The following is a 27,632-nucleotide window of genomic DNA, read 5'->3' on the forward strand; positions in this document are numbered from 1 at the left end:
AATGTAAGTGGGGTGAGCCGACATAGCGGTCCTAACCATACTACAGTAACCTGAACCACCCCACCGACGCCCGATGCGAGCGCCATCTGTCATCCTTCTTTTGGACTCGTGTGCGACGCTACCCCCTTTGTTGCTTGTGCGGTGTTTTTGCTTGTTTATGGATTACTTTCATCATGGCTGAAGCTCTCCTTCCTCCTGCACCAATATTAAGTACTTTAGATTGTTTTGACATTATTAGTTTCTTAGCATTCACGCCTTGTCTTGCGTTTTTAGCGTGTTTGTTGTGCAGCCGGCTCAGCAGCCATTACGTGTCTTCAACACTTTGTTTACTACGCATTGTTTACATCGCATTCGGGGGTTTTTTGCTTACTCATCTTGGTTCTTTAGCCTTTTAATATTCTTGGGTTTAGTGTACAGCCTTAACCCCTTGAACCTACTTTAGTTAAGTTAATTTGAGTCGCTCCCGAGTCCGTTTTTTGTAGGTTAGCGAAGAATTGCGGTCGGCCATTATTGTTGTTATTTTACTTTTCGTCTCAGACGTTCTATCATTACCCTCTACTGAAGGGTTGTATCCACTACCAGTTTGTTTTTATTATGGTTTGAGTTGGTTTTTCACTTTATGGCCACCCCGCTCTTCTTCGCTTACCCTTCATTCCAATCCTTTGTACTTCAACGGACATGTATATTTTACTCGTGTTTATGTTATTCTATAGGGTTCATTTTCATTCTAGGTCGAGGGTAGTAACCCATCGAGAAAGAGAGGCTGGAGTTTCCCCCACTTTCAGTATTACTTTTAGTTTTTGCTGTTATTTCCTCCTCAGAGGAGGCTGGTCTCTCCCCCTCTCTCCTCTCGCACGTCTCATTTTGTTACTATTTTGTTATTACAGTATTCAGTGCTTGGTGGGTTACTTTACCTCTTCCTCATTTTTCCTAGTGCTAGTTTTGTGTTACGGCCCTGTCGTGTTAGGTCGGCCACTTCGTTAGGTTAGCCATCCCTACTACAGCAGTAGAAGGCCTGCTCTCGAGCCGCCTTTTTCGTTCCCCCTCCCCCATCCCTCCCCCGCTTCGGCCCGGGGATATTCATGGGTGGTTGCATTACACAGATCTCCGGAGCTCTCTCGTGATCCTCCACCGCATTCATATGAGCAAGGAACTCGCTTACTTTTACCTAATGTTTGTACCTCCGGTGCTTCCCCGATGACTGGGAGCTTCTCCCCTCATCTCAGCACCTCTCCCTTAGGCCGATCCCGCTACACGACCCCCCCCCCTGTTACTCCGGTGATTCCATGACGGCGGGAACCCCTCTCGTCAGGTTTCCCGATGTTTATTTATTTCCCCTTGTTAACTCCGGCATCTATATCATACCATTTTCCGGAGATACTCTTACTAATCTGGCCGTTTCACTCCCTCCAATATTCACCGGATCTCCGGCACCTACGGAGCTCCCTCATTAATAATTTTGTTCTGCACGGAAAATTATCGTTCATTATTTTACTATTAACCCGTCTCGTCCCGGAACTCCGGCACTCGACGGAATGAGGACTGAACCCTATTTTACATTACTTCTTAGTCTAGTACATCCATTCCTATTGGCCTTTAACTACAACTAGTTTCATGCATGCCAAGTTTTTACTTACATACCTATATAGGTTAGTTAAGTTTCTCAAGGGATGGTGTACTTATAATAAATTTTTATCTTACAGAAAGTTCACTGCGCCTTCAGAGGCTGTCCGGCTACTTTCACGGATCCGGTGGGCCATGACGTCTGCCGGTCCCACGCCCACTGTGTGATCTCATTTGCCCTGAAGGCAGGCCAGTCCCCTTATATGGTCTGGTTTCCGGAGTCTTGTTCGCTATGTTTCGACCTGTCCTCCATACTTCTTAATGTTGAGGTAAGATTTCACAATAGGGCATTTCCACCTTTCCTTTTCAGTTACTGATAATTGGGAATTTTGTTATATTCGAATATTCTTCTGAACACATCTGAATATATCCCCCCCTCTACTCACCCCCCCCCCCCTTCTTCAGTTCGTCCAATTTATTTTCTCCTTTCTTCCAGGCGGAAGAGGAATCCCTGAAGACAGCTAGGTCTAGCCTCCGTACGTGGGTGTCGGGCTTTGGCCGGAACGCCCCCCAAGGCTGTTCCTACATGTTAGACACCGAGATGGCCTCCCGTCTTTTTCCAGGATCTCCGTCGGCTGCCGTCGACAAAGATGCTGCTCCGGTCATGAAAGCTATTCGGTCCGCGATAACTCCGGCCCAGGAAGAACATCAGTTGTCAGGAGGGGTTTCGTCGCTAGACATCCATCTGGAACCGATGGACGAGCAGGTAAGTGGTGCAGAGGATACGGCAACCTCTTTCCTATCTCCTACTCCTTCATCTACCTCTTCTTTCTTAGGCTTTGAGAAGCCTCCGTCTTCACCTTGGGATCCCTCTCTATCTGTTTGACCCAAGGTGAAGGCCCTCAAAAAACCAACCAAACCCAGAAAATCTAAATCAGCTTCGCCTCCACCTTTGTCCCCGGTCCCCGGACCTTCCACTTCCACTGATCTGGTTCTAGCTGCCAAGACTCCTCCTCCTGCTAAAGGACAGAGGAGTAAGTCTGCTAAATCCAAATCCTCAGCTTCCCATGACCAGTCTTACGACTTTACAGACACATTGTTGTCTAAAGTCAGGGAAGTGGTGGACGAGAGGATGGAGCAGAAATCCTCCTCTGACTCTCAATCAATCTCGGCGTTGGTGGCGGAGCTATTACAGCCCCTTAAAGATATGATTGCGGGTCTGCTCAATTCCCAGTCTCAACCAGCTCCGGCTGCAGTCCCTGACGCCTCAAAGCTTCTGCCATTCGATAAGAACAACCCCTGGCGGTTTGCTTTACATGCACCATACTTAGATGGTACCCTGACCATAGAAGGTCTAGGTACTCGTCCGTTATCGGACCTGGAGTTCTATCCTGAGGATCTCCAGTTTCCCTTCAGTGGTTTCGTGCGCCTGACTGAGAATGCCCTCGTCAGGATAGATAAAGTTCCTAAGGAGACAGTCATCTTTCCGAAGGAACAAGCCCAAGCTGTCTGGGCTCGTACCCTATCGGATTGGGGCTGCTCCAACTGCAAGATCACCCCTCACAAAGGTTCGTATACAATTTTTACGACCCCCCCGGATATCCCATCTCCTTTTGCCGACAAAGTATCTGAACTGACTATTCAGGCTGCTACAGATGACCTTCCAATGCCAAACCTTAAGGAGACAGATGCTACTTCTCTCCTTATGCCAGCTACTAGAGAATTTTGGTGGGATGCTCCGTCAACCTTCTCGGTCGGCAAACTAGATCCAGACTGCGCTTCTTCCCTCTTTTCGGAGAGGCTCCCAAAACTCCCGGATCACCTGTTGAAAGCCGAGTCTGATGCAAGATCTCGGTTAGCTAGATCCATTAACTCCTTGACTTCAGCAGAGTTAGTATCCTCCCTCTACAAGGAAGAACAGATGTTCTGGGTTCTGGCAAAAGGTCTCCTACAGACTTTCCAGATCGACCTTTATGACTTCTGGACAGCAAGAAAGAACTGCAGAAAACATGTCCTAGCAGAGGCGTCTATTAGGCACGAACCTAATAGACTTATAAGATCTTTCTGTTGGGGTAAAAAAACTTGTTCCCTCAGGAAGAAGTCGATAGGGTCCTCCAGGAAGCTGCCAGGGCTAATCAAAATCTCCAGGTTCGATGGGGTCTCGTAGCCAAACAAAAGTTTAACCCAGTTATGAGACAACAACAGCAGAAGAGAAAACAGAGGTTTTACTCTCCCTACAAGTCGGCTCGGGGTCAGCAACGGCAGTCCCCTATCCCTCTCATGAGAACATCCACTCCCTCAACATCGAAAGCACCTTCTCCGCAGCAGTTTATGATTGTCCCTGCACCACAAGCTGGACAACCGTCTGCCATGGTTACATGGATGGCCTCTCCGGCTTTTAATTCAGCCTACGAAGCCTCCGGTACCTTTCAGGGTTATCCCAGGCATCCCGGTGGCAACAGAGCCAGAGGCCAGCCCCGTCAACGTGGCAGACCCAGAGCCAGAGGTGCAAGGGGAGGTAGAGGGTTTAACCCAACCCACAACCAATGAGACGGATCGGGTAGGAGGGAGACTATACCGGTTTCGAGACCAATGGACCTTCAGTCCTTGGGCCCACAGTATAGTCTCCAAAGGTCTAGGATGGAAGTGGACACAGGGGTCTCCACCTCCTCCGGTGAGCTTCTTTCAGTCTCCCACTCAAATTCTGGAAGAGTACACCAAAGATCTCCTGAAAAAGAACGCAATAAAGAGAGTTCGACATCTGAAGTTTCAAGGACGTCTGTTCACAGTCCCAAAGAAGAATTCTTCCACCTTGAGAGTAGTTCTGGACCTGTCCAAACTGAATTCTTACATTCTTTGCGACAAGTTCCGTATGTTGACTGTCTCTCAGGTACGGACCTTACTTCCCCGTGGGGCCGTCACCACCTCCATAGATCTTACAGACGCCTATTATCATGTCCCGGTAGCGAGAAACTTCTCTCCCTACCTAGGCTTCCGGCTAGGCAGACGGTCCTACGCATTCAAAGTGATGCCCTTCGGCCTCAACATCGCTCCCAGAATCTTTACAAAACTCGGAGAGTCAATACTTGAACAACTCTGGGACCAGGGGATAATGTTAGTAACCTATTTGGGTGAAAACAGTTCAGGAATGCCGCGAAGCGACCTCCAAAGTAATCCGGTTCCTACAAAACCTGGGTTTTCGGGTAAATCTCAAGAAATCCCGCCTTCAACCGGCAAGTCAGTTCGAATGGCTGGGTCTTCATTGGGACCTAACGAGCCACAAACTATCTCTTCCTTCCAAGAAGGTCAAGGAGATAGCCTCAAAGACAAAATGGTTTCTCAAAAACAAACAGATAACAAGGCGGTCTTTAGAAAGAATCCTCGGCTTACTCCAATTTGCCTCAGTAACAGACGTCCTCCTAAAAGCCAAACTCAAAGACATCAACCGAGTTTGGAGAAAGAGAGCAACGATACGACTAAGACAAACTCTCATCAATCCCCCCTGTACTCATAAAGAGACTCCGGCCATGGTCAAACCCAGAGAATCTAGCCAAGTCAGTTCCTCTTCAGTTTCCCCCTCCCCAAGTGACGATTCACACAGACACGTCACTCAGTGGTTGGGGGGGGCTACTCTCAACACCAGATGTTTCAGGGATCCTGGTCCCCCGTCATGAATCAGTTTCATATAAATGTGTTGGAGGCTATGGCAGTTCTCCTAACCTTGAAACGGTTATCCCATCACAAGACAAGCCATTTGAAGATACAGTAGTCTCGGACAGCTCAGTAGTAGTCCACTGCATAAACGGGGGGATCGAAATCTCCTGCACTGAATCAGATCCTGGTAACGATTTTCACCTTGGCAGCAAAAAGGAATTGGTTCCTGTCAGCTACACACCTGGCAGGAGTTCAAAACGTTATAGTGGACGCCCTATCCAGGACCAAACCACTGGAATCGGAGTGGTCTCTCGACATGAACTCATTCCGGTGGATATCGAGACTGGTTTCAGATCTCCAGGTAGACTTGTTTGCGACGAGTTCCAATCACAAGCTCCCTTGCTACATAGCCCCAACCTGGACCCTCAAGCCTATGCCACGGACGCATTAGCCCTAGACTGGAACCTCTGGCAGAAGATTTATCTGTTTTCTCCAGTGAATCTTCTGATGAAAGTGTTACACAAACTTCGCTCCTTCAAAGGAACGATAGCATTGGTAACTCCCAACTGGCCCAAGAGCAACTGGTTTCCTCTCCTGCTGGAGCTGAAACTCTGCCCCTTTCGGATTCCACACCCCAAGCTAACACAAGTAGTCCAAACTCAGACTGTGTCAGCTTCCTCAAGAATAGCTCAAACCCTAACTTTGTGGACTTCATGAAATTTGCAGCCCATAGGGATGCAAATATCGATCCGGTCAACATCCTCTTTAATGAATCGGACAAAAGGGACTCAACGCTTAGGCAATATGACTCGGCTGTTAAGAAACTAGCAGAGTTCTTGAAGACTTCAAACGTAGCTCAAATGACCCCTAATTTAGCTATTTCATTTTTCAGGTCTTTATTTGAAAAAGGCCTGGCCGCTAGTACTATCACTACCATTAAGTCGGCCTTGTAAAAGATTTTTCAGGTGGACTTCAATATTAACTTAGCAGATTCCTATTTTTCATCCATTCCTAAAGCCTGTGCCAGGCTCAGACCTTCTATCCGCCCACAGAAGGTCTCATGGTTTCTAAATGATGTCCTGAAATTAGCATCAGTCACCAATAATGAATCTTGCTCATACATTTCACTTCTTAGAAAGACTCTATTTCTTACAGCCATGGCCTCCGGTGCCAGAATTTCAGAATTACCAGCTCTCTCCCTTAATCCTGAAAACCTAGATTTCCTACCTTCAGGAGAAGTACTACTCTCCTCGGATAGAACTTTCCTAGCTAAAAATGAAGACCCTCAAAATCGATGGTCTCCTTGGAAGATTATTCCCCTTCCACTTGATGAGTCTTTATGTCCAGTGGTGACTCTTAGGGCCTTTTTAGCTCGGTCTGCCACACGCTCATCCGGTCCCTTGTTTGTCAGGGAACAAGGAGGTACTATCTCCATTCAAGGTACAGTATTAGACAGCAAATACTTTACTTCATCAAACAAGCTAACCCGGAATCCTTTCCCCATGCACATGATATCCGGGCAGTAGCTACCTCAATTAATTTTTTCCATAACATGAACTTTGATGAGCTTAAAAAGTATACAGGTTGGAAATCTCCAATGGTTTTTAAACGCCACTATTTAAAGAACTTACAGGCCCTAAAATTTCCTACTGTTGCAGCTGGGAGTGTCATCTCCCCAGATTAATCTCTTCCTCTCTTCCATTTTTGTCCATCTCTCCTTCTCCCTCCTACCTGCCACTCTCATCACGATACCTCTCACCTCGGTAGATGGGGTTTAGCTCCCCTAGTATCTGCCCTATGTCATTACGATGTTCATTATTTTGTTCTATGGTTTTTGATATGTAAATAGTCTTACTCTTAGGTTTCATTAGTCACCATTTTATACTTAAGATTTTTGGGAATTGTGATTGTGTTGTATTACTTTAATTCATTTCATTTAGTAAACCTTATACATGTTCTGTATGCTTTTTAATTCCCCCTTTTATTTTTGACTCTGTTGGGCTTGGAAGGCATTCTCTGGTATATTTTCACCGGGCGACACAGGTCGACCCAGAAAAGGGATTTTGACGAAGGAAAAATTTATTTCTGGGGAGAGACCTGTGTCGCCCGGTGAAACCCTTCCCTGTTTTTCCTTCCCTTCCTTCCCAAGCCATTTTTGTCATACTAGAAGGATGTCAGATAGCGCTCGCATCGGGCGTCGGTGGGGTGGTTCAGGTTAGTATGGTTAGGACCGCTATGTCTGCTCACCCCTCTTACATTGTCGAAGGATTACTCTAATTGGAAGACGACCTGTGAACAGTGGTTTTCACACGCCCTGTCTTTATACACGACGCCCTTAGGGTGCTCGCGCGAGGATAGTAACCTCTGCATTCCATGCTTTAACTTTCTCTGGTATATTTGGAAGTATTTATATCAGAAAAGTGACAAGAAGGACCTTTTCACCGGGCGACACAGGTCTCTCCCCAGAAATAGATTTTTCCTTTGTCAAAATCCCTTTTATATGCATGCAAAGTGAGAAAATAATAGGAAAATAGTTTTTTAATGTACAAACTGGATGTAGTAGAGTTGTAACTTTCATATCATACCTTCCCTTACATTTCAACAATCCAACCCCAGAATGTGACCTTTGATAGTATATTTTGAGGGGTATCTTAAGTGAATAAATTGAGAAAGATCTCAAAGCAAATTAATGATATTATGACCTTTTTTAGACGACTTCTTGGTGGACAATGAACGGCTCATCGCTCTCTCTCATATATATGAATCTCAGTGTCACGTTCTCCTAGCACTACTTACCAGGTAGCTAACATATAATCATTATCAAATGAAATAGCAATACCAGTAGATCATGGATGATAGAAATTTGTATAATGCAAATGTTTTTTCAATGTAGAAATATATATGAATTATCAGGATGACTTATCATAATTCAGAGTAAGTCATGTAGGTTTTTATATCTTGAATAAATCGTAGTTTCATTGATCTTACCCAATATTCATTGCTAAATGCTTTGATGTGTGTATTTATGCGACAAACATTTAAAAGGAAAATCAATGATCTGAGGAAAATCTGATTAGCTCTAAAGGTAGACGCTAAGAAACAGCACTTCTCCAGGAAGTGCTCAGTACTATGATGCATAATTAATTGAGTTAACTGTCTTGAGTTTAGGAGTGTTTAGAAGATGGTAATGTTTGTTACTGACATTCTGCACACTGCTGACAGACATTTCGATCTTTGAGTGTAACTAATTGCCAAATTGTTTGGGGAAAAGAGAAGACAGTGGTGTCTTGAATTTTGATAAAGTTTATGATATTACTATTCGGAGTGTTTTTATGCTATTTATTCTTATTTCTAGCACACTTTTTTGCCTCTCTCACATCCATCTTCCTATCACCTACTGCTTTCTTCACTCCATCCATTCACCCAAACCTTGGCCTTCATCTTGTACTTCTCCTATCAACTCTTGCATTGATCACCTTCTTCAGCAGACGACCATTTTCCATTCTTTCTACAGGTCCAAACCACCTCAACACATTCATATCCACTCTAGCTGTTAATTCATTTCTTACATCTGTTCTCACCCTCATTACTTCGTTCCTAACCCTATCTAATCAAGATACACCAGCCATACTCCTCAGACACTTCATCTCAAACACATTCAATATCTGTCTCTCCATTACTTTCATTCACTACAACTCTGATCCATACATCATAGTTGGTACAATCACTTCCTCATACAGAACTCTTTACATTCATTCCTAACCCTCTATTTTTTACTATTCCCTTCACTGCCCCCATCATTTTACACCTTTCATTAAATGTGATATACATCTGCTTCCACTCCACCATTTGCAGAAATGACAAACCCCAAGTACTTAAATTGATCTACTTCTTCAAGTAACTCTCCATTCAACATGACATTCAACCTAGCACCACCTTCCCTTCTCATGCATCTCATAACCTTGCTCTTATGCACATTAACTCCCAACTTCCTTCTCTTACACACCCTCCCATACTCTGTCACTAGTCAACCCAAATTTCTCCTCCGAGTCTGCAACCAATACAGTCTCATCCAAAAACAGCAACTGATTCACCTCCCACTTATAATCACTCTCACCTATCAGTTTCAATCCTCAACCAAGCACTTGAGCATTCCCTTCACTGACAGCTATATCAACAAACAAATTGAACTACCGTGGCAACATCACACATCCGTGTCTCAGCCCCACTCTCATTGGAAACCACTCACTCACTTCATTTCATATCCTAAAGTACACGTTACTACCTATGTATAAACTCTTCACTCTTTGGAAAAACCTTCCACCAATTCCATATAACCACATCACTTCCCTATCAACTCTTATCATAAGCTTTCTCCCAATCCATAAATGTAACATATTCCTGCATGTCTTCCTAACTGTAAAAATCTGGTTCATACATTCCTTACCTCTTCTAAAACCACCCTGCACTTCTAAGATTGTATCCCTTGTTTTATCCTTAATCCTATTAATTTGCATTCTACCATACACTTTTCCAACCACACTCAACAAACTAATATCCCTTGAATTACAACACTCATGCACATCTCCCTGACCTTTGTATAGCGAAACAATACTCTCACATACCCAGTCCACTGGTACCATTGACAATATAAAACATATTAAACAATATCACCAACCATTCCAAGACAGTCACTTCCCCTTCCTTTAACATTTCAGCCCTCACACCATCCATATCAGGTGCTTTTCCTGCTCTTGTTTCATCTAGTGCTCTTTTAACTTCCTCCCTTGTAATCTTTCTCTCATTCTCATTTCCCATCACTGGCACCTCAACACCTGTAACAGGAATTATATCTGCTTCCCTATTATCTTCAACATTCAACAACCTTTCAAAATATTCAGCCGAGAATTTCGTTGCCTCTTCTGCTTTCAACAACCTTCCATTTTCATCTTTCACTGTCTATTCATTACTTGATCCACCCTTTCTTACTTACTTCACTTCTTTTCAAAATACTTCTTATTCTCTTCATACAAACGACCTAATCCCTGGCCAGCCATCGCGTTTGCCTCAGCTACCTTACGTTTTACTTCCACATTTTTCTCTATATTTTTCATACTTCTATTCACTATTATTCTGCAGCCATTCTTCAAATACCCTTTTCTCTTCCACTTTCATTTTCATGCCAGCATTCACTTACAAAACTTTTGTGAAGGATGATGTTTGTCTGTTCTTAAGAACTTAATCATATCTTTGAAAGTGTTCACACTCAAATTTAAACTCAGTGGATGTATCTAAGTCTTGATAGTCTAATCATGAATTTGAAGGGAGAGGTGACTTCCAGGTTAATTAGAAATTGTTTAAGGAAGGCGATGTTGCTGTTACCAATGCTTTTATCAGTTTTTTTTTTTTCTTTTTTTCTTTTTTTACAAAAATGCAGCAACATCGAGATACAGTCCACATATAAACCCTCATTTCAAGATATCTCATTATACTTATCTGTCTGCTGATCATGCTTCAGAATCTGGTCCACAAAAGTCATGAATGCTAAACTCTCCCTTGATTTGATGTGGAAGCTGTTTTGAATCATTAACATGGCTCGTTTCCTTTCAATTTTGACTTAAGAGTTTTTTAAGGCTCCTAATTCTGGGAGAAGTGTCTATGACTAACATTTCAAGTAACCCAGTAACAAAATTTCATGTAGCTTTTTGTCTTTGATCGTAATGTATTTAGGGATTCATTTCACAGACACATCTTTGCACCAAATGGATACTGAATGTTGGCTGTAATTTTTGTTCAACAAAATTCCTCCTCCTGAATCTCCTTCCTTTCTCAAAAAAAAAAAAAAAGACAATCACTTTTTCCTGAGAAGAAAATATCCAAATAGATAACTAATCTTTTCCGTATTGAACTTTGCTTACCATGACTAGCCCATCTGGGTAGTTCTGAGAAGCGTGTTCTTTATAAGAGACGTGATAAAGTTACAAGGGTTTTTCTATAGATCTCTTAGATTTTTACTTCTCAGGCTTTTGTTTTTGAAGAAAAATTATCTCTATATTCCTCTGATATACCCTCGACTAGAACTTGAAATGTTAGGCATCTATGATGAAGGAATCTACTTCCCTTTCTTATTCCTTATAGAGGATCTTTGACTATCCTTCTTGGTCAACCACTATCCTACCATCCTTAGTAATAGGTAAATCAGCACTTTGAATATTGCTAAGATCATTAGAATAAACATGAATTTTTGTATTTAGTTTATTTTAATTCTCCCCCAATATTCAAATCAATTATCCACCTTCCTCCCATAATTTGTATGTAAAACAGAAGTGAGGCTCGAAATATTTCAACACCAGGGCACCGGGTATATCCTGGAGAATTGATGCTTCATACCTTCCTTTAAGGTAGTCGAAGACCTATCATAAAACAGTTTTTATTTTAAATGTTTATCAGAAAAGCTCATGGTTCAAAGCATTTACCTCTTAATATTGAGTAAGTAACTGTATAATGAATCTTATTATAAAAGTTTGTGTTGATATAATATACATAGTCATGCTGAAGAATATGACTTGTTTTATACAATGAATGAAAAGTCTCATGGGAGTAGCAAGTCATTACAGCTTAATGAAAAATTTTATTGGTTTTCATAGAATTTCACAGATTGTCTCTTTCCAAACAACTTGAAGAAATAGTTTAATTCTGGTCAGTTTTTTTAGCAAAGTTTATCGTTCATAGTAGTTAAAAAAACTGGTCTGGCCTTTTGTAAATGAAGATTGTTGGTTATCAATAATATAAAGTGTATCTTATTGGATTTAAAAGAAGATTCTGTTCGTAAAGTAAGTTTAATATCTTGAGAATACTGAGAAGAATCTGATTACAATAGAGTCTTCTCTTCTACAGTAAAATTACCCTATACTCTGATTACCGTATTTTAATTGATTATATAACGTATCTAGATTTAATAAAGAATTGTTAAAGAACTTGCAGTATTCCAGGTACTGTGGAAATAAAGATTTATATAAAGTAACTATATCCAAGAACCAACAGAAACTTTGATTACTTGACAAGGCTGCGTGGACAGACTGAAGCTATCAACGAAGAAGTGGAGAGCCGCCAAAAGAAGCTGAACACCCGCTTGCAAGAAATTCAGAATTTACAAGAAAAAGCGTCGGGAAATGGCCACGAAGCACAGCTCAAAGACCTCTGCAAATTAATAAATGAATGGCCTGCCCTTTCTGGCGATGCCCAAGCTCAGGCTCAACTAGATCAACTGGTGGCTCAGGTAATCCTTTGCATTCAGATTTTCACAGAATATACCATTCTATATGTAGTACTAGGTATGAAGTTAAATCCATCATAAAGTTTAATACTACACAGTACTCTAGAAGTTTTATAGCTTTGACAAGATTGTGGAAGGATCCTCCAAATATGTTATGGCCCTTGGTCTTGTAGCATCCTGCTTTTCAAACTATAGTTGTGGCTTGGCTAATATCATTGCTCAAAATTCTCATGTAGACACGGCAACAGAAGCTTTTAAGATTCATCACATTTTTTCATTTCCACTCCAGTAATTGGAAAGGGAAGTGAATGGCATTCTTTAAGTACTATGTGACTAATAGAATCTGTTATCAAGAACCCTCATGTAAAGATCAAAGTCAATTACATGAGGTTAATGTGGGAGATAATACCACTTTGGGTATTGGACATATTTAGGATTTAAAAACTGATTGCATTTGTTATAACTTTTAAATGAGTTGTAATGCAAATAATCTCCTAAGGACTCAGTTAGCCATATTTAAGGATGGCCACCCAACAACTTTCTTATGATCTCGTAATTCATAAAAAATATTTAAGTAGGAAGTCATGACTGGGGCCAGAAGAGGGTAATGATTGGGGGTTAGATACCTTTTTTGTGTTTTTGTTAAATGAAATTGCAAATACTGAAACAAGCGTTGAAACCTTGAGCTATTCTGCTGTCTCATCATATGCAGGAATTTACCTTTACTAATTTCTAGCATATACTATCTAATATGTTAACTTGTTTAATGGAGGACTTGAAGAAGAAAGTTTTTGATAAACAGAGAGGATCACAATCTCATAATTTATTAAACTTAGGGTTTCATTCTAAAGACAGAATACTTGTTTCACTATTCAGTTCTAATCCGTTAATCAGCAACAGCAACGTTCGTTAGAGCTCTTAGTAGAGCTGAGTGTAAGACAGTATATGAATTCAGTCTATACAGTATGGAAAAGTAGAAATGCTTTCCTTTGTTGATTCTTTCATAGTGGTGACTTCTTCTAAGATGTAGCTTACTGGTATGTTTGGACTGCATCATTTTTTATTACGATCCAGAAGCAGCTAGAGTATTTGTTGATTTTGTGATGAATAAAAGATAGCACTTGACCTTCATTAAAGCTGTGTCTGATACTCTGAAGCACAATTTAAGTTGCTTTCCAATACTAGGTTCCTTTCTCTCTTGTAACAAATCCCCATAGTTGTGGATAAAAGGTCAAATAGGAATCACTTTGATGCCATGTAGTCTGTTATTTATTGCCCCAAAGTAAAAGAAGTTTGTCATATCATAGAAGAGTATGCGGATATAACATATAGAGCTTGTGACTGTCGGGTGGCTCTATCCCTGTAGGAGGAAGATTGTCTCTATTCAAGCATGTCCTGTAACATCTGTATCTAAGGTCTTCGGTTATGTCTGGGATAAGAGAAGGATATCGCTTTGCTTTTCTGATATCTCCTCCCCCATCAAAATTTCTGATTCTATCACCAATTTAGGCAAAGGCACCAGCCACTTGTTGAGATACTACCACTAGCAGTACATTGGATCCCTCTCTGGTTGACTCCTTTTTCCTTTGCCTTCACATACATTGAATAGTCTGGCCTATTCTTTACACATTTTCCTCATTCCTGATACAACTAACAAAATTAAGATAACTGAAAAAATCTTCATTCAAGGGGTTAACTACTGCACTGTAATTGTCTAGTGGATACTTTCCATTTGGTAAGGGTAGAAGAGACTCGTGTTATGATAATCAGCTCTTCTAGGAGGACACTTCAAAATCAAACCATTGTTTTCTAGACTTGGGTAGTGCCATAGCCTATGTACCATGGTCTTGGGGTAGAGTTCTCTTACTTGAGGGTACATTAAGGCACACTGTGCTGTTTATTTCCTTTCCTCACTGGGCTATTTTCCCTGTTGAGGCCCTTGGGCTTTAACATTCTGCTTTTCCAAGTAGGGTTGTAACTTAGCTAGGAATAATAATACAGTAATGATAGAAATACCCCTTTATAGGCTCAGGCCCTTCAGACAGCTGTTCAAGAGTTGTTGTACAAGAGGATAAGGCAAATTATTCATTTTTTCATGGGAATTTTACAATCTTATTTTTCTTGTACCAAAAGATTCAGATTATAGTCCAGTTCCTGAGGCATTAAGATAAAGAAATGTCTAATTCTGACAAATTTTTAGAGGGAATCTCCTGCCTCAATCCTGTCAGCTGTCAAGAAAGGGGATTGCATGTTTTCAGTAGATTTAAGAGATGCTTCTTTCAATATCTGTCTATCTCCAGTCAAGAAGTTCCTCTGATTTTGTTCATTTAAAAAAGATTTACCATCACCATTGTACTTTCCTTTGTCTCAGTGGGATTACGGCCTTTCAAGTATTTAGGAGGATAATTGCCCCACTTTCCAGGTGGCATAATCTAACCGAGGCCCTTTGCGTCAATAGGCGTAGGACGAGATGATGAGGATGATGAAAAGCCCTATCGTAATAGCTCTGTGATTTATTAAGTGCAATACAATGTGCAATAAAGCTAAAATGTTTAAACCAGCTTTTTTCAATATTAAACTTAGCCGGTGATCATATAAGCTGCAACTCTGTTGCTCGACAGAAAAACCTATGGTCAAAATACGCCAGCGATCGCTATGCAGGTGGGGGTGTACATCAACAGCGCCATCTGTCGAGCAGGTACTTAGTACTCCAAGCAAACAAAGAACCAATTTTCTCTCTGTCGGGCTACCGGCAAGACCTACTAATACGCTGTTACTAACTGGATTTGTTTTCACAACTATTTGGTGAAGTACACTATTCTAGTTTTGAGCTTTCGCTATGCAGGGGTTTTATCTTCATCTCAAAACTTGAACTCGTTTTGGATAGATTTAATTATGGTGACAAAGAGAGTATGGACTCTCTTTCACTTTTAAATGGCCGATCCTTCCCTTAGACGGAAGTGTGTTTAGGTTTTTAGTAATTGCTTAACACGTTATAGATCTATAAATTTTATATCTCTCGTCCTTTATTAGGCCTCTTCGATTAACTTTCCATTTATTATAAACATATAAAAATAAATTTTTATGTTTTGTTTATATGCGACCTTTCCTGATAGTAGGCGGTCCTAACTTGGAACCGAAGTTAATCAACGTTGAGCCCGTTATATCGTATTTAGCCTTTAAAGAATTTAAAACTTTTTAAATTTAATGTTTTATGAAAGAATTTCTTTGATAGTCTTCGTACTGTTTTCAAAGATGAACTAACGTTTAGTTTTTTAGACTACGCAGTTGTTGACGTTCAGGACGTTCAACATGCGCTCTATCGTTACGATAGAGAGAGAGTGTATCACGGTTTCACTTTGCAGTAAGAGTAAATCGATTCTGACGTTTCGTTCATTCTTTCTTAGCTTAAATGTTTTAAATTCTAAATTAAAGGAACTTTTTATTTGGAAAACCTTTTAGTTTTTTCCTTTAGTCAAATAACATGTTTTTTTGACGATATATAATTGGGCTCTTCTCTTAGGTGCGAAATCAAGAGAGAAAGAGAGAGAGAGATAGAGACGGAGGGAGAGAGAGGAGAAAAAACGTTCCGTTCAAGCGGGTAACGTTGTTCTCGTGTTACTCTCCTCCCTAGTCGCTGTACGGGGAAGAAGGTAAAACGTTTCTAGGCTTTTATTCTTGTCCCCAGGCTATGTGCGGTGAGAGATTGTAAACGTAGTTTATTTGAACTAGTGTTTAGTCTCTTTCCCAGCCACTGAATTCTTTATCTTTATATATGTTTTCTGTTTTTTGCTAGTATTAATGAGCTGCATTATACGACTGTTTTCGCAATTACTACCTTTTAATGAAGGGTAGAATTGCGTGTTTCAGGTAGAAATCAGTAAAAGTTTCGATTTCAGTGAAATAAGTGCAAAACAGAAAATCGAAGTGATAAAGTGATATGCGTAAAGTGTTACAGTGTTGCGTCCGAGGGTTCGTCTGTTCGTGCCTGTCGTTCACCTAGTCCGGGACCTCTTGCAAGCTCCCAAGCCCAGGGGAGAAGTAATGTCGAACGACTTATGGGTTCGTCAGGCCTTGATCAACGAACAGACGTTTCCCTCCGTGGTTTCGGGCGTATCTACCCAAGATCGCCCCACCCACACAAAGACGAGAGAGCCCATTTATTTCTCGTCTGCGGAAGAGGTTTCTCGTAAGAAACCATGGACCAAGGTCTCGCAGCTTATTAAGCGCAAGTCGGTCCCTTCCGCGCAAGTCCAACGGCCCAGTTGTAGCCACTGGGTCAGTTCGGACTCGCTGCAGTCTTCCGACGACTGCTCACCTCCTAAGAGAGGCAAAGCGGTATCGCATCAGGCAGTCACACCGTCTGTTGCCGCACCTGCTCCTGTAGACCCTAAGTGGTCTTTGCTGCAGACCATGCAGTCTCAGTTAACGTCATTGATGCGGGACTTTCGTGCGGAGAAGGTTGACACTGCACCAACCTCTAGCCTACAACCAACACGGTTGTGCGTCCTGTGGACGCTGAGGCGACCTTCTGCCGCACTCCAGCTGAGAGAGTCCCGCCACTCATGCGTTCCAGTGTAACCTGCCAGCCGCATGTTGACGTTCAGTAACGCACGGAACCTTCCGTTGACGTTCGCGAGGTACAACAACAGTCTAAGTTGTTTTGTTTTGACGCGGTGCGTCAACCTCCGCATTCTAGAGTTGTTTTGACTGCTCAGTATAGACAGTCAAAGCAGTCTCGAGTGAACACTGTATGTCCTCACGCACCTGTTGTGGTTGACAGTTCAGTTGTTGACAGTTCACAGACTGTCAAGCAGTTACATGACGTTGCCTTCTGGTCTGCTACTAATGCACCAGTTCTGTATGTCCTCACGCACCTGTTGTGGTTGACAGTTCAGTTGTTGACAGTTCACAGACTGTCAAGCAGTTACATGACGTTGCCTTCTGGTCTACTACTAATGCACCAGTGAGAGACTCACTGAGATAACCTAGCTTTTATCGGACAAGGTTCCTGTAGATGAGAAAGTGCTGTTCTCCCTCCTACTGATATTCCCTTGAGGACTCTGTCATTTGGAGAGGAGCCTTAAGCTGCTTAGTCTCCTATGGACTTTAATTAAATCATGATGATTTTTTAAGGATCTTCGTCCGGATCTTGTAACTGCTGCTCCTCGTTCGCCTAAACGTCAGAACTTACACTAGGCCTAGCTACTTCGAAGCCGTTGTTTTTAAGCTAGTGCTCTCTCGCTCTCCTAGAGAGCGTTACGTTGGCTAGGCGACTGGTTTTTGCACCAGGAGGAGTTTTAGGGATACAGCCTTTGATTTCCCTTCTTTTAAACTGGCTTATAGAGCGAGAGTCTGATAGGACACGAGAGAAGTTCTCGGCTTGGGAGTTCATGCCTCTGCCCAGATAGACTTCTCAATTCTGGTAGACTCGCCCTGGCGCCTAGCCAGGAGACGCTCCAAGTTGTTTACAGGTCAACTTCTCAACTTTTGTCGAGCCTTTGAAGTTTTGCTGTACTATTATGTCACACATAACAAGGCTTTCAGGGATGGTAAATGGTTCCGCCTCAGTCGCTAACCCCGTCTGTTGCCACACCTGCTCCCGTAGACCCTAATGGGCTTTGCTGCAAGACATGCAGTCCAAGCTTGCGTCCTTGATAGAGGACTTGAATGCGGAGAAGAACCTTCTGGCCAACAACCTTCCAACCGGTTGGTTGTGCGCCCTGTTGACGCTGAGGTAACCTACTCGCGTCTGCCAGTTGAGGTGGTTCCTCCTTCTGGCCAACAACCTTCCAACCGGTCGGTTGTGCGCCCTTTTGACGCTGAGGTAACCTACTCACGTCTGCCAGTTGAGGTGGTTCCTCCACCGATGCGACCCTGTGTGGGTTGCCAGTCACACGTTGACGTTAAGCGACGCTCGGAGGTGGTTGTTGACGTTCAGGACGTTCAACAACCAGCAGAGGTGACTTGTTGTGACGCAGTGCGTCAACCTCAGCAACCCGGTAGGGTGTTGACTGCACAACCCAGACAGTCTAGACAGTTTCGGGTTGACGCTGTACTTCCTCGCGCACCCATGGTTGTTGACAGTTCACAGACTGTGCAGCAGTGCCATGATATTGCGTCCGGCTCCGTCACGCATCCACCAGTGCGACCGGATTCAGCGAGTCAGACGTTGCCCACTCCGTTGCCGTTTCCCCATGAGTTTCGGATGAGGAACCCTCTGATGAGGACGTTGCTGAACAAGACGATCAGCCCCCAGCCCTGCTATCCATCCAGAAGATGCTGAAGAAGGAACGCTGCCCAGTCAGGCTGTGGATGAGTCTGGTAGGGACACTGTCATCCGTGGATCAATTTGTGTCACTAGGAAGACTACACCTCCGTCCTCTTCTATACCTCCGTCCTCTTCTATACCATCTAGCTTTTCACTGGAAAAAGGACAAGACGCTAGAAGCGGTCTCGATCCCGGTTTCCGGAAAGATAAAGTCTTGTCTGACTTGGTGAAAGGACTATATCAACCTTAGAGAGGGTCTTCCCCTGACTGTTCAGACTCCCAACCACGTTCTCTTCTCGGACGCATCGGACGTAGGCTGGGGTGCGACATTAGACGGTAGGGAATGCTCGGGATTATGGAACTCGAGTCAAAGGACAATGCATTTCAACTGCAAGGAGCTACTGGCAGTACGTCTGACCTGGAAAAGCTTCAGGTCTCTCCTTCAAGGCAAAGTGGTGGAGGTGAACTCGGACAACACCACGGCTTTGGCGTACATCTCCAAGCAAGGAGGGACCTACTCTCTGACATTGTACGAGATCGCAAGGGACCTCCTCACCTGGTCAAAAGGTCTAGACATATCACTAGTAACGAGGTTCATCCAAGGCAACTTGAATGTCATGGCAGATTGTCTCATTCGGAAGGGACAAATAATTCCAACAGAATGGACCCTCCACAAGGATGTATGCAAGAGACTTTGGGCCACCTGGGGCCAGCCAACCATAGATCTCTTCGCAACCTCGATGACCAAGAGGCTCCCAATATTTTGCTCACCAATCCCGGACCCAGCAGCAGTTCATATAGATGCCTTTCTACTAGATTGGTCACATCTAGATCTATATGCATTCCCTCCGTTCAAGATTGTCAACAAGGTACTGCAGAAGTTCGCCTCTCACGAAGGGACAAGGTTGACGCTAGTTGCTTCCCTCTGGCCCGCGAGAGAATGGCTCACCGAGGTACTTCGATGGCTAGTAGACGTTCCCAGAACACTTCCCCTAAGGGTGGACCTTCTACGTCAGCCACGCGTAAAGAAGGTACACCAAGGCCTCCACGCTCTTTGTCTGACTGCCTTCAGACTATCGAAAGACTCTCGAGAGCTAGAGGCTTTTCGAAGGAGGCAGCCAGAGCGATTGCTAGAGCAAGGAGAACATCCACCCTTAGAGTCTACCAATCGAAGTGGGAAATCTTCCGAAACTGGTGCAAGTCAGTATCCGTATCCTCGACCAGTACCTCTGTAACTCAAATAGCTGACTTTCTCTTATATCTGAGGAAAGAACGATCCCTTTCAGCTCCCACTATCAAGGGTTACAGAAGCATGTTGGCATCAGTCTTCCGTCACAGAGGCTTAGATCTTTCCAACAATAAAGATCTACAGGACCTCCTTAAGTCTTTTGAGACCACGAAGGAGCGTCGTTTGGTTACACCTGGTTGGAATTTAGACGTGGTACTAAGATTCCTTATGTCAGACAGGTTCGAACCGCTACAATCAGCCTCCCTGAAAGATCTCACCTTAAAGACTCTTTTCCTGATATGCTTAGCCACAGCTAAAAGAGTCAGTGAGATTCATGCCTTCAGCAAGAACATCGGATTCTCATCCGAAACGGCTACATGTTCTACAACTTGGTTTTCTAGCCAAACACGAGCTGCCTTCTCGGCCTTGACCAATATCGTTCGATATTCCAAACTTATCGTATGGTTGGAAATGAACTAGAAAGCGTCTTATGTCCTGTAAGAGCTCTTAAGTTCTATTTAAAAACCTTTACGAGGCCCGTCTGAAGCTTTATGGTGTTCAGTTAAGAATCCATCTTTGCCTATGTCAAAGAATGCTTTATCCTATTTTATCAGACTGTTAATACGAGAAGCTCATTCCCATCTGAACGAGGAAGACCAAGCTTTGCTGAAGGTAAGGACACACGAAGTTAGAGCTGTCGCAACTTCCGTGGCCTTTAAACAAAATAGATCTCTGTAAAGTATATCGACGCAACCTATTGGAAAAGCAAATCAGTGTTCGCGTCTTTTTATCTTAAGAATGTCCAGTCTCTTTACGAGAACTGCTACACTCTGGGACCATTCGTAGCAACGAGTGCAGTAGTGGGTGAGGGCTCAACCACTACAATTCCCTAATTCCATAACCTTTTTAATCTTTCTCTTGAAATGTTTTATTATTGTTTTTTGGGTTGTCCGGAAGGCTAAGAAGCCTTTCGCATCCTACTTGATTTGGCGGGTGGTCAAAGTCATTTCTTGAGAAGCGCCTAGATTAGAGGTTTTGATGAGGTCCTGTTGTATGGGTTGCAACCCTTGATACTTCAGATCCTAGGGGTCGCTCAGCATCCTAAGAGGATCGCGAGGCTCCGTAAGGAAGACGTACTTAAAAAGGCAGAGTAATTGTTCAAGTCGACTTCCTTACCAGGTACTTATTTATTTTATGTTTGTTATTTTGAATAACTGCTAAAATGAAATACAAAATACTTAGCTCATAATAATGTAAACACGTAATGCTGGTCTCTACCCACCCCCCTGGGTGTGAATCAGCTTATATGATCACCGGCTAAGTTTAATATTGAAAAATGTTATTTTTATTAATAAAATAAATTTTTGAATATACTTACCCGGTGATCATATATTAAAGGACCCTCCCTTCCTCCCCAATAGAGACCCAGTGGGCCGAGGAGAAAATTGGTTCTTTGTTTGCTTGGAGTACTAAGTACCTGCTCGACAGATGGCGCTGTTGATGTACACCCCCACCTGCATAGCGATCGCTGGCGTATTTTGACCGTAGGTTTTTCTGTCGAGCAACAGAGTTGCAGCTTATATGATCACCGGGTAAGTATATTCAAAAATTTATTTTATTAATAAAAATAACATTTTTCTGATGAAGATCATATTTAGTATGCGAATGTTTTGGATGAACTCTATAACGTATACATCAGGCAAAACTTATTCACTAGTTTTTCATTACAGTATGATGAAATTGTTACTTAATGAAAAACTATTTACATGTCAAACAAGATGTAAAATGGCCAACATCCAGTAAGGAAAGTGTGAAGCAAAAACAATAATTCAATTCCTAATGACAGGCAGTCACTAATGATAATTTCTCTTTCTTTTTAGATTGCAGAGGTTGTCAGTGACGTTTTTGGATCAAGCGAGTACTCGCCGTTAGTCCCCCAAGCCCAGCAGCCACCTTCAAGTGCAAAGAGTTGTTCAACCAAAAGTCCTGTTGGTCATAAAGGCCGATCGAAACGTAAGTTTTTCTAACTGTAAACAAGGTTGTAATAAGAAAAAATATTCCTGTTGTTTTAAAAATAATTAGTTTTCATTGTGATATTCTTTTTTAAACACAAACAGGTAGTTTTCATTGTGATGTTTTTTTCAAACACAAACAATTAGTTTTCATTATGATATTCTTTTTTTAAACACAAGCAATTAGTTTTCATTATGATATTCTTTTTCAAACACAATCAGTTAGTTTTCATTATGATATTCTTTTTCAAACACAAACAGTATTCATTATGATAATCTTTTTCAAACACAAACAGTATTCATTATGATAATCTTTTTCAAACACAAGCTTTTAGTTTTCATTATAATATTCTTTTTTTCAAACACAAACAGTCAGCTTTCATGATGATATTCTTTCTCAAATGTGAGCTTATTTTCCAATATATTCAAAATATGTTTACCTTTTATCGGTTATATGCCACACATGAATTTTAGTGATTATCATAGCATAATAAACAGTGAAAAGGTCGATTGATAGTTCTGTTTAAATTAAGAAAGTACTGCAAGGAGAACATATTTTTTTGTCATTTGTGTAAATCTTCCTGTTGACATTGAAACAAGCGCAATAGATGGTTTCAAAATTATCCATGTTTATCTTAATTCACTGTTCTGATAAATTCCCGAAGATTTGTATCTCCAAATGTGAGATGTAAGTTAATTTATTTCTTCAAATGACAATCTGAAGCATTGGTACAGTAATTATTGTAATTTTTTTTATCTCTCTCACTCTCTCTCTCTCTCTCTCTCAGTAACTTTGTTGTACTGTAGGCAGTCCTTGTGAGCTAGTATTCTTCCACACAGGTTATTCTTTTCTTAATATAACCTACTGGGGTCGCTTTTAAATTCTGCATCTTTGGTGGAATCCTTGTGGTTCAAGGATTTTGAGGTCAGAATGCAATACTTTGTGTTCACCTCACTACTTATATTCTGACAGCTCTTAAGGACATCTAGGAATCCTGATGCTTGGTTTACCAACACAAACTTAAATTGAACTGTTTTTGGAATCATTCAAGGTTGGGGTTTGTTTCATCACTTTATCTACTCAAGTCAACAGAGGAAACAACTATAAATCCACTTTACTCGCAATATAAGGTTCTTAGCATATTTTACTGTTAATCCATCTGTAATTTCTCCTAAATATAAATACCCTTTAATTATAAAGCTTTTTAGAATCTAAAGGAGTTCCTTGGTTAGTATTATTGAATTAATCATATTTGATTTTACTTTTTGTGTATATGATAAAGTTACTAAAATGATGTAGAAGAAAGATTCTTTAATATAAAACAACAATGCTAATTTCCCACAGTCATCCCCTTTTGTCCAAATTATGCTGTTCAGGGACTTCTGTGTCAAGTTCTTGCTTAGGTTTCCCTCAACAGTATAGCATAACACTCCATTTTGTACTAGATAGACATCAATGCCTCTTGTAGAAGAATATCTTATGCCTTGATCAGGTTGGTCAGGCAGTTCATTACTTGTTGTCTTTGGTTAAGTACATATAGTTCCCTTGGTCGAATTTTTGAGCGAGTATGTTAATTGTATTGGCAATAGATATTCTGATGAAGACATTTCTTTCCCTGTGGTGCGGTTGAACTACAATTTATGTTTCCCCCTCTTAGGAGATGAGGTACCCTTGACAGTGAGGAATTTGTTGATCGAATACCCCACTTATTGTACCAAAAAAAATAGATATCTGTTTGAGGCCCGGTTGGTGAGTATGGGGGGGTTCATCAATATCAAGATTCACGAACATAATGTGTCATACCATACTAGTGGTATTGTTAAATTTATTTCAGAAGCAGGTCTTCTGGAAGCTTTTTAACTGTTATAAGGACATTTTTGCTTTTATTGTTTTAAATTGAATTACTATTTATTTACCTTTTTATAACAAATAATAATGGCATCAATGACCTTAAATTTCAGGATTCCAGATAACTGCTAATCAATCAATCAATCAGTCTTATGAGATGAGAGGTATGATGATTTTCTCCCTATTTTGGTTAGGCTCAAGTTGCCTTTCCCATTTTACAAGGGAAACTATCATTATGTGTGCACTTTATAAATTATTTCTTTCCTTCCTCATTCTAAAAAGGGATCTTTCATAGTCACAAGTAAAGAAAATTGATGTGGTATTATACTGGCCTCCCATTATTTTGCCTTGAAGCTGTTTGAGTAAGTCGAGTATATCTCGTAGATAATGTAGCCAGTGGTACCATCCTTCAATGTGTGAATCGTAGTCCTTTTCAAGAAGTTTCTTAGGAGTGCGAAATCTAAATACTGTGCAGGTCTTTTTAGGAAGCATGCCTCCCTCCCTGTGTGATAGAAATATAGATATTTATTAAGCTGTTTTTTCATTTCATAATGTAAAGTTTAATTGCACAGTTACCAGAGTATTGTAGCTTAATAGGATTAAGATATAATTTTTGTGATATGTTACAATTCACTTAACCTCCAGTCTAGAATTAATACTGAATAAATTTCATATAAAACATTTCCTATAATGTGATAGATTCATGTTAAAAGATACAGTGAACCCTCGCTACTTCGCGGTTCGACCATCGCGGATTCACCACTTCGCGGATTTTTTCCATAACCCATATATATACAGTAACATATATATATATATATATATATATATATATATATATATATATATGTATGCATGTATTTATGTATATATGTATGTATGTATATATGTAGGTATGTATATGTGTATACATATAAAAATATATATATATATATATATATATATACACACACACACACATGTATATATATATATATATATACATATATATATATATATATATATATATATATATATATATATATATATATGTATATATATATATCTAAAGTAGGAAGATGTGATGTAGTTCTAAGGGAATAGTATGGGAAATATGTCTGGGTAATAAGCAAAGCTCTACCTCCAGTTTGTTTCTTCATTATGATCAGAGATAAATGTAAACAAAACATTGGTTGCCATTTTTTAACGTGCTTTTTAGCATGTTTAGGAAACGCATGATATAAAATTGCCTTTAATATTTGTGCCTGTTTTAGTTTAGGGTACTGTAGTACATGCATTAAGTGTTCTGTACATTAAAGGGTAGTTTGTTAACAGTATCACGTACAAGAGAAGGTTTTAAAAGTCTGAATATACATGTTGAATAAATAGGTAAATATGGTGTCACTACTTCGCGGATTTTCACCTATCGCGGCCGCGTCTGGAACCTATCTACCGCGATAAACGAGGGTTCACTGTAATGGATTCTTTGGAATAGTACAGGCATACCCCATAACTTTGTAAGTTTGTATGTGATTCTTTACAAAATGCTATAAGAATAAAAGACTTAGGATAGAAAGGCACACAAATAGGCCTACATATATAGTATATTAATACAAAAATGAATGAATAGCCACCTCTTCTTACCTTTATGACTGAATGATCATTATTTTCAAATTTTTGAAAGGAAACCATTTTATTATGAATGTTTTATACAGTAGTATTTTTTTTTATGTTGGATAGGCACTTTCAGTGATAAAATCATCCTCCTACCTTTTATAGTTTTTGGGCAGTGTCTTGGGTTGGTTATTATAATTGATATTATTGCTAGTACAGACTGCAATACTATTTGGAAAAGTAGAATTCTACACACACCAGGGCCCCACTATGAAAAATAGCACCCTTTATGGAAAGAGAAAAGGGAAAATTAAAGAATAAAGCAAAAGATAGCTAACAAAGGTAAATATATATATATATATATATATATATATATATATATATATATATATATATATATATATATATATCAGTGGACTAGTAATGGCTGATGATATATATGTATGTGTGTCTGTGTGTTGCATTAAACTGATGAGATAAACATCAGTTCTTCATTCAGAATTAAATGACATGTGAATATTCTTTTTTAGCAAAAGAAGAAATTGAAAGCCCAAGGCATGGGACGTCAGAACCTGCGAATGGCACAGGGTCAACCGTAAGTGCAGGCATGGGTCAAGAGGCTTTGTTGGCACTCCTTGAAGCTCGAGTGACTGATCTCTGTGCGATTCTGGATACGATAGACCCACCTCTTCGAGATGCCATCTTTTTGGTAAGGGTTTTACCAACCTGGTGTTAGTGTGTCTAATTTCAAGGCCATCTGATCATATGATATGATAGATTAACATGATAGTGGCTAAAGACTCTATAGATAGTCCCTTCATGAAAATAGGACTATATTTGAAAAAATTTAACTTCACACTTAACCTTTATTTTTTCTGACTTCATTTATCATTTGCGTGATTATTTTACTTACCCTCTTCTGTTTTCCAATTCCAAACAATATATATATATATATATATATATATATATATATATATATATATATATATATATATTATATCTACAGCTGTTGCTAGTCCACTGCAGTACAAAATCCTTAGATGTGTCCTTCCACAGGTCTCTGTTTTTTATCTTATTATGTCAGTCTATATGCACAAGTTTTCTTAGCTCATCAATCCATCATCATCTCTTCCTTCACCTGCTTCATTTTCCATATGAACCCATTCTGTTATTCTTCTTGTCCATCTATTATCTGTCATTATTATATTATTAATGAGAACCACAAGCATTGGGGAAAATGTGAGGTAATAATATTACTGAGACATTCTCTAAAGGAATTAACAGTACGCAAGATTGTAGATCCCTTAACCATCTCTCATGACATTTATAAAGTTTTAATAGAAGTGTTAGCACTATGCTTCAATGAAAGAAAGGTTTTCATTTCAGAATTGTGAGCAAGCAAGGAGAGCTAGAATAAAGGAGGAAAAGAGACAAGAGGCAGAAATGCGCAGAGCTCAGCGGAAGCAGCGCCACTTGGAAAGGGCATTGGCAGAACCTCCTCCGAAACCGCTTTAAAACAGTTTATCTTCTTATGCTGTTTATAGAGATCACATTCTCACCACAATAATAGACTTACTTTAGGAAAATATGTGGCTAAAATGTTATACACTATTAAGATATTGATAAATGACTGTTTTATCCATGAAATTCTCTCTCTCTCTCTCTCTCTCTCTCTCTCTCTCTCTCTCTCTCTCTCTCTCTCTCTCTCTCTCTCTCTCTCTCTCTCTCTCTCTCTCTCTCTCATCATCATCATCATCAATAGATTGAGAGGAACTGCAAAAACCTAGGCAGAAAATATTCCAATTTGTAGTGACTTTGATTAATGAAGCAATAGAAAAAAAATGCTCTAGTTTTAAGCCATCTATTTCAGCAAAAAAAATTGAAAATCATCTGACTATACATATCTTTTAATGATAAAATCTATATCGAGAATATTTAAAAACTATGTTTTTTTTTTTTTTACCCGAACGAGCAAGTGAAATTGGAAAGTAGTATTTGTCCCCTTATAGAAGATGAACCCCACATCTCAACAACAGAAGGGCTAAGGAAGCCAGACCTCGTCGTCTGCAATGACAGAGAGTCGATAGTAATTGACTCTCAGGTAAATGCGGACGCCAACGTACGATCTCTCGACTTCTTTGTTGCCGCAAAAATCGCCAAGTACAACACCGACTGCATCAAGAAGGCTG

At 40.6% G+C, this 27,632-nt stretch overlaps 1 protein-coding gene across 3 annotated transcripts in view; it reads left to right on the forward strand.

Moving 5' to 3' along the window:
* The window catches only part of LOC137629513 (cilia- and flagella-associated protein 100-like), a 214,085-nt gene extending 186,916 nt beyond the window's left edge, over positions 1-27,169 (forward strand). For all 3 annotated transcript variants that reach the window (XM_068360880.1, XM_068360879.1, XM_068360877.1), the window contains exons 9-13: positions 7,929-8,016; positions 12,283-12,496; positions 21,873-22,005; positions 25,974-26,152; positions 26,830-27,169. In XM_068360880.1, the coding sequence (XP_068216981.1) occupies positions 7,929-8,016; positions 12,283-12,496; positions 21,873-22,005; positions 25,974-26,152; positions 26,830-26,958 (743 nt within the window). In that variant the 3' untranslated portion in view covers positions 26,959-27,169. The remainder of the gene's footprint in view (positions 1-7,928; positions 8,017-12,282; positions 12,497-21,872; positions 22,006-25,973; positions 26,153-26,829) is intronic.
* Positions 27,170-27,632: the final 463 nt, after the last annotated feature.

The sequence above is a fragment of the Palaemon carinicauda genome, chromosome 37 (genome assembly GCF_036898095.1).
Source record: "Palaemon carinicauda isolate YSFRI2023 chromosome 37, ASM3689809v2, whole genome shotgun sequence".
Lineage (NCBI taxonomy): Eukaryota > Metazoa > Arthropoda > Malacostraca > Decapoda > Palaemonidae > Palaemon > Palaemon carinicauda.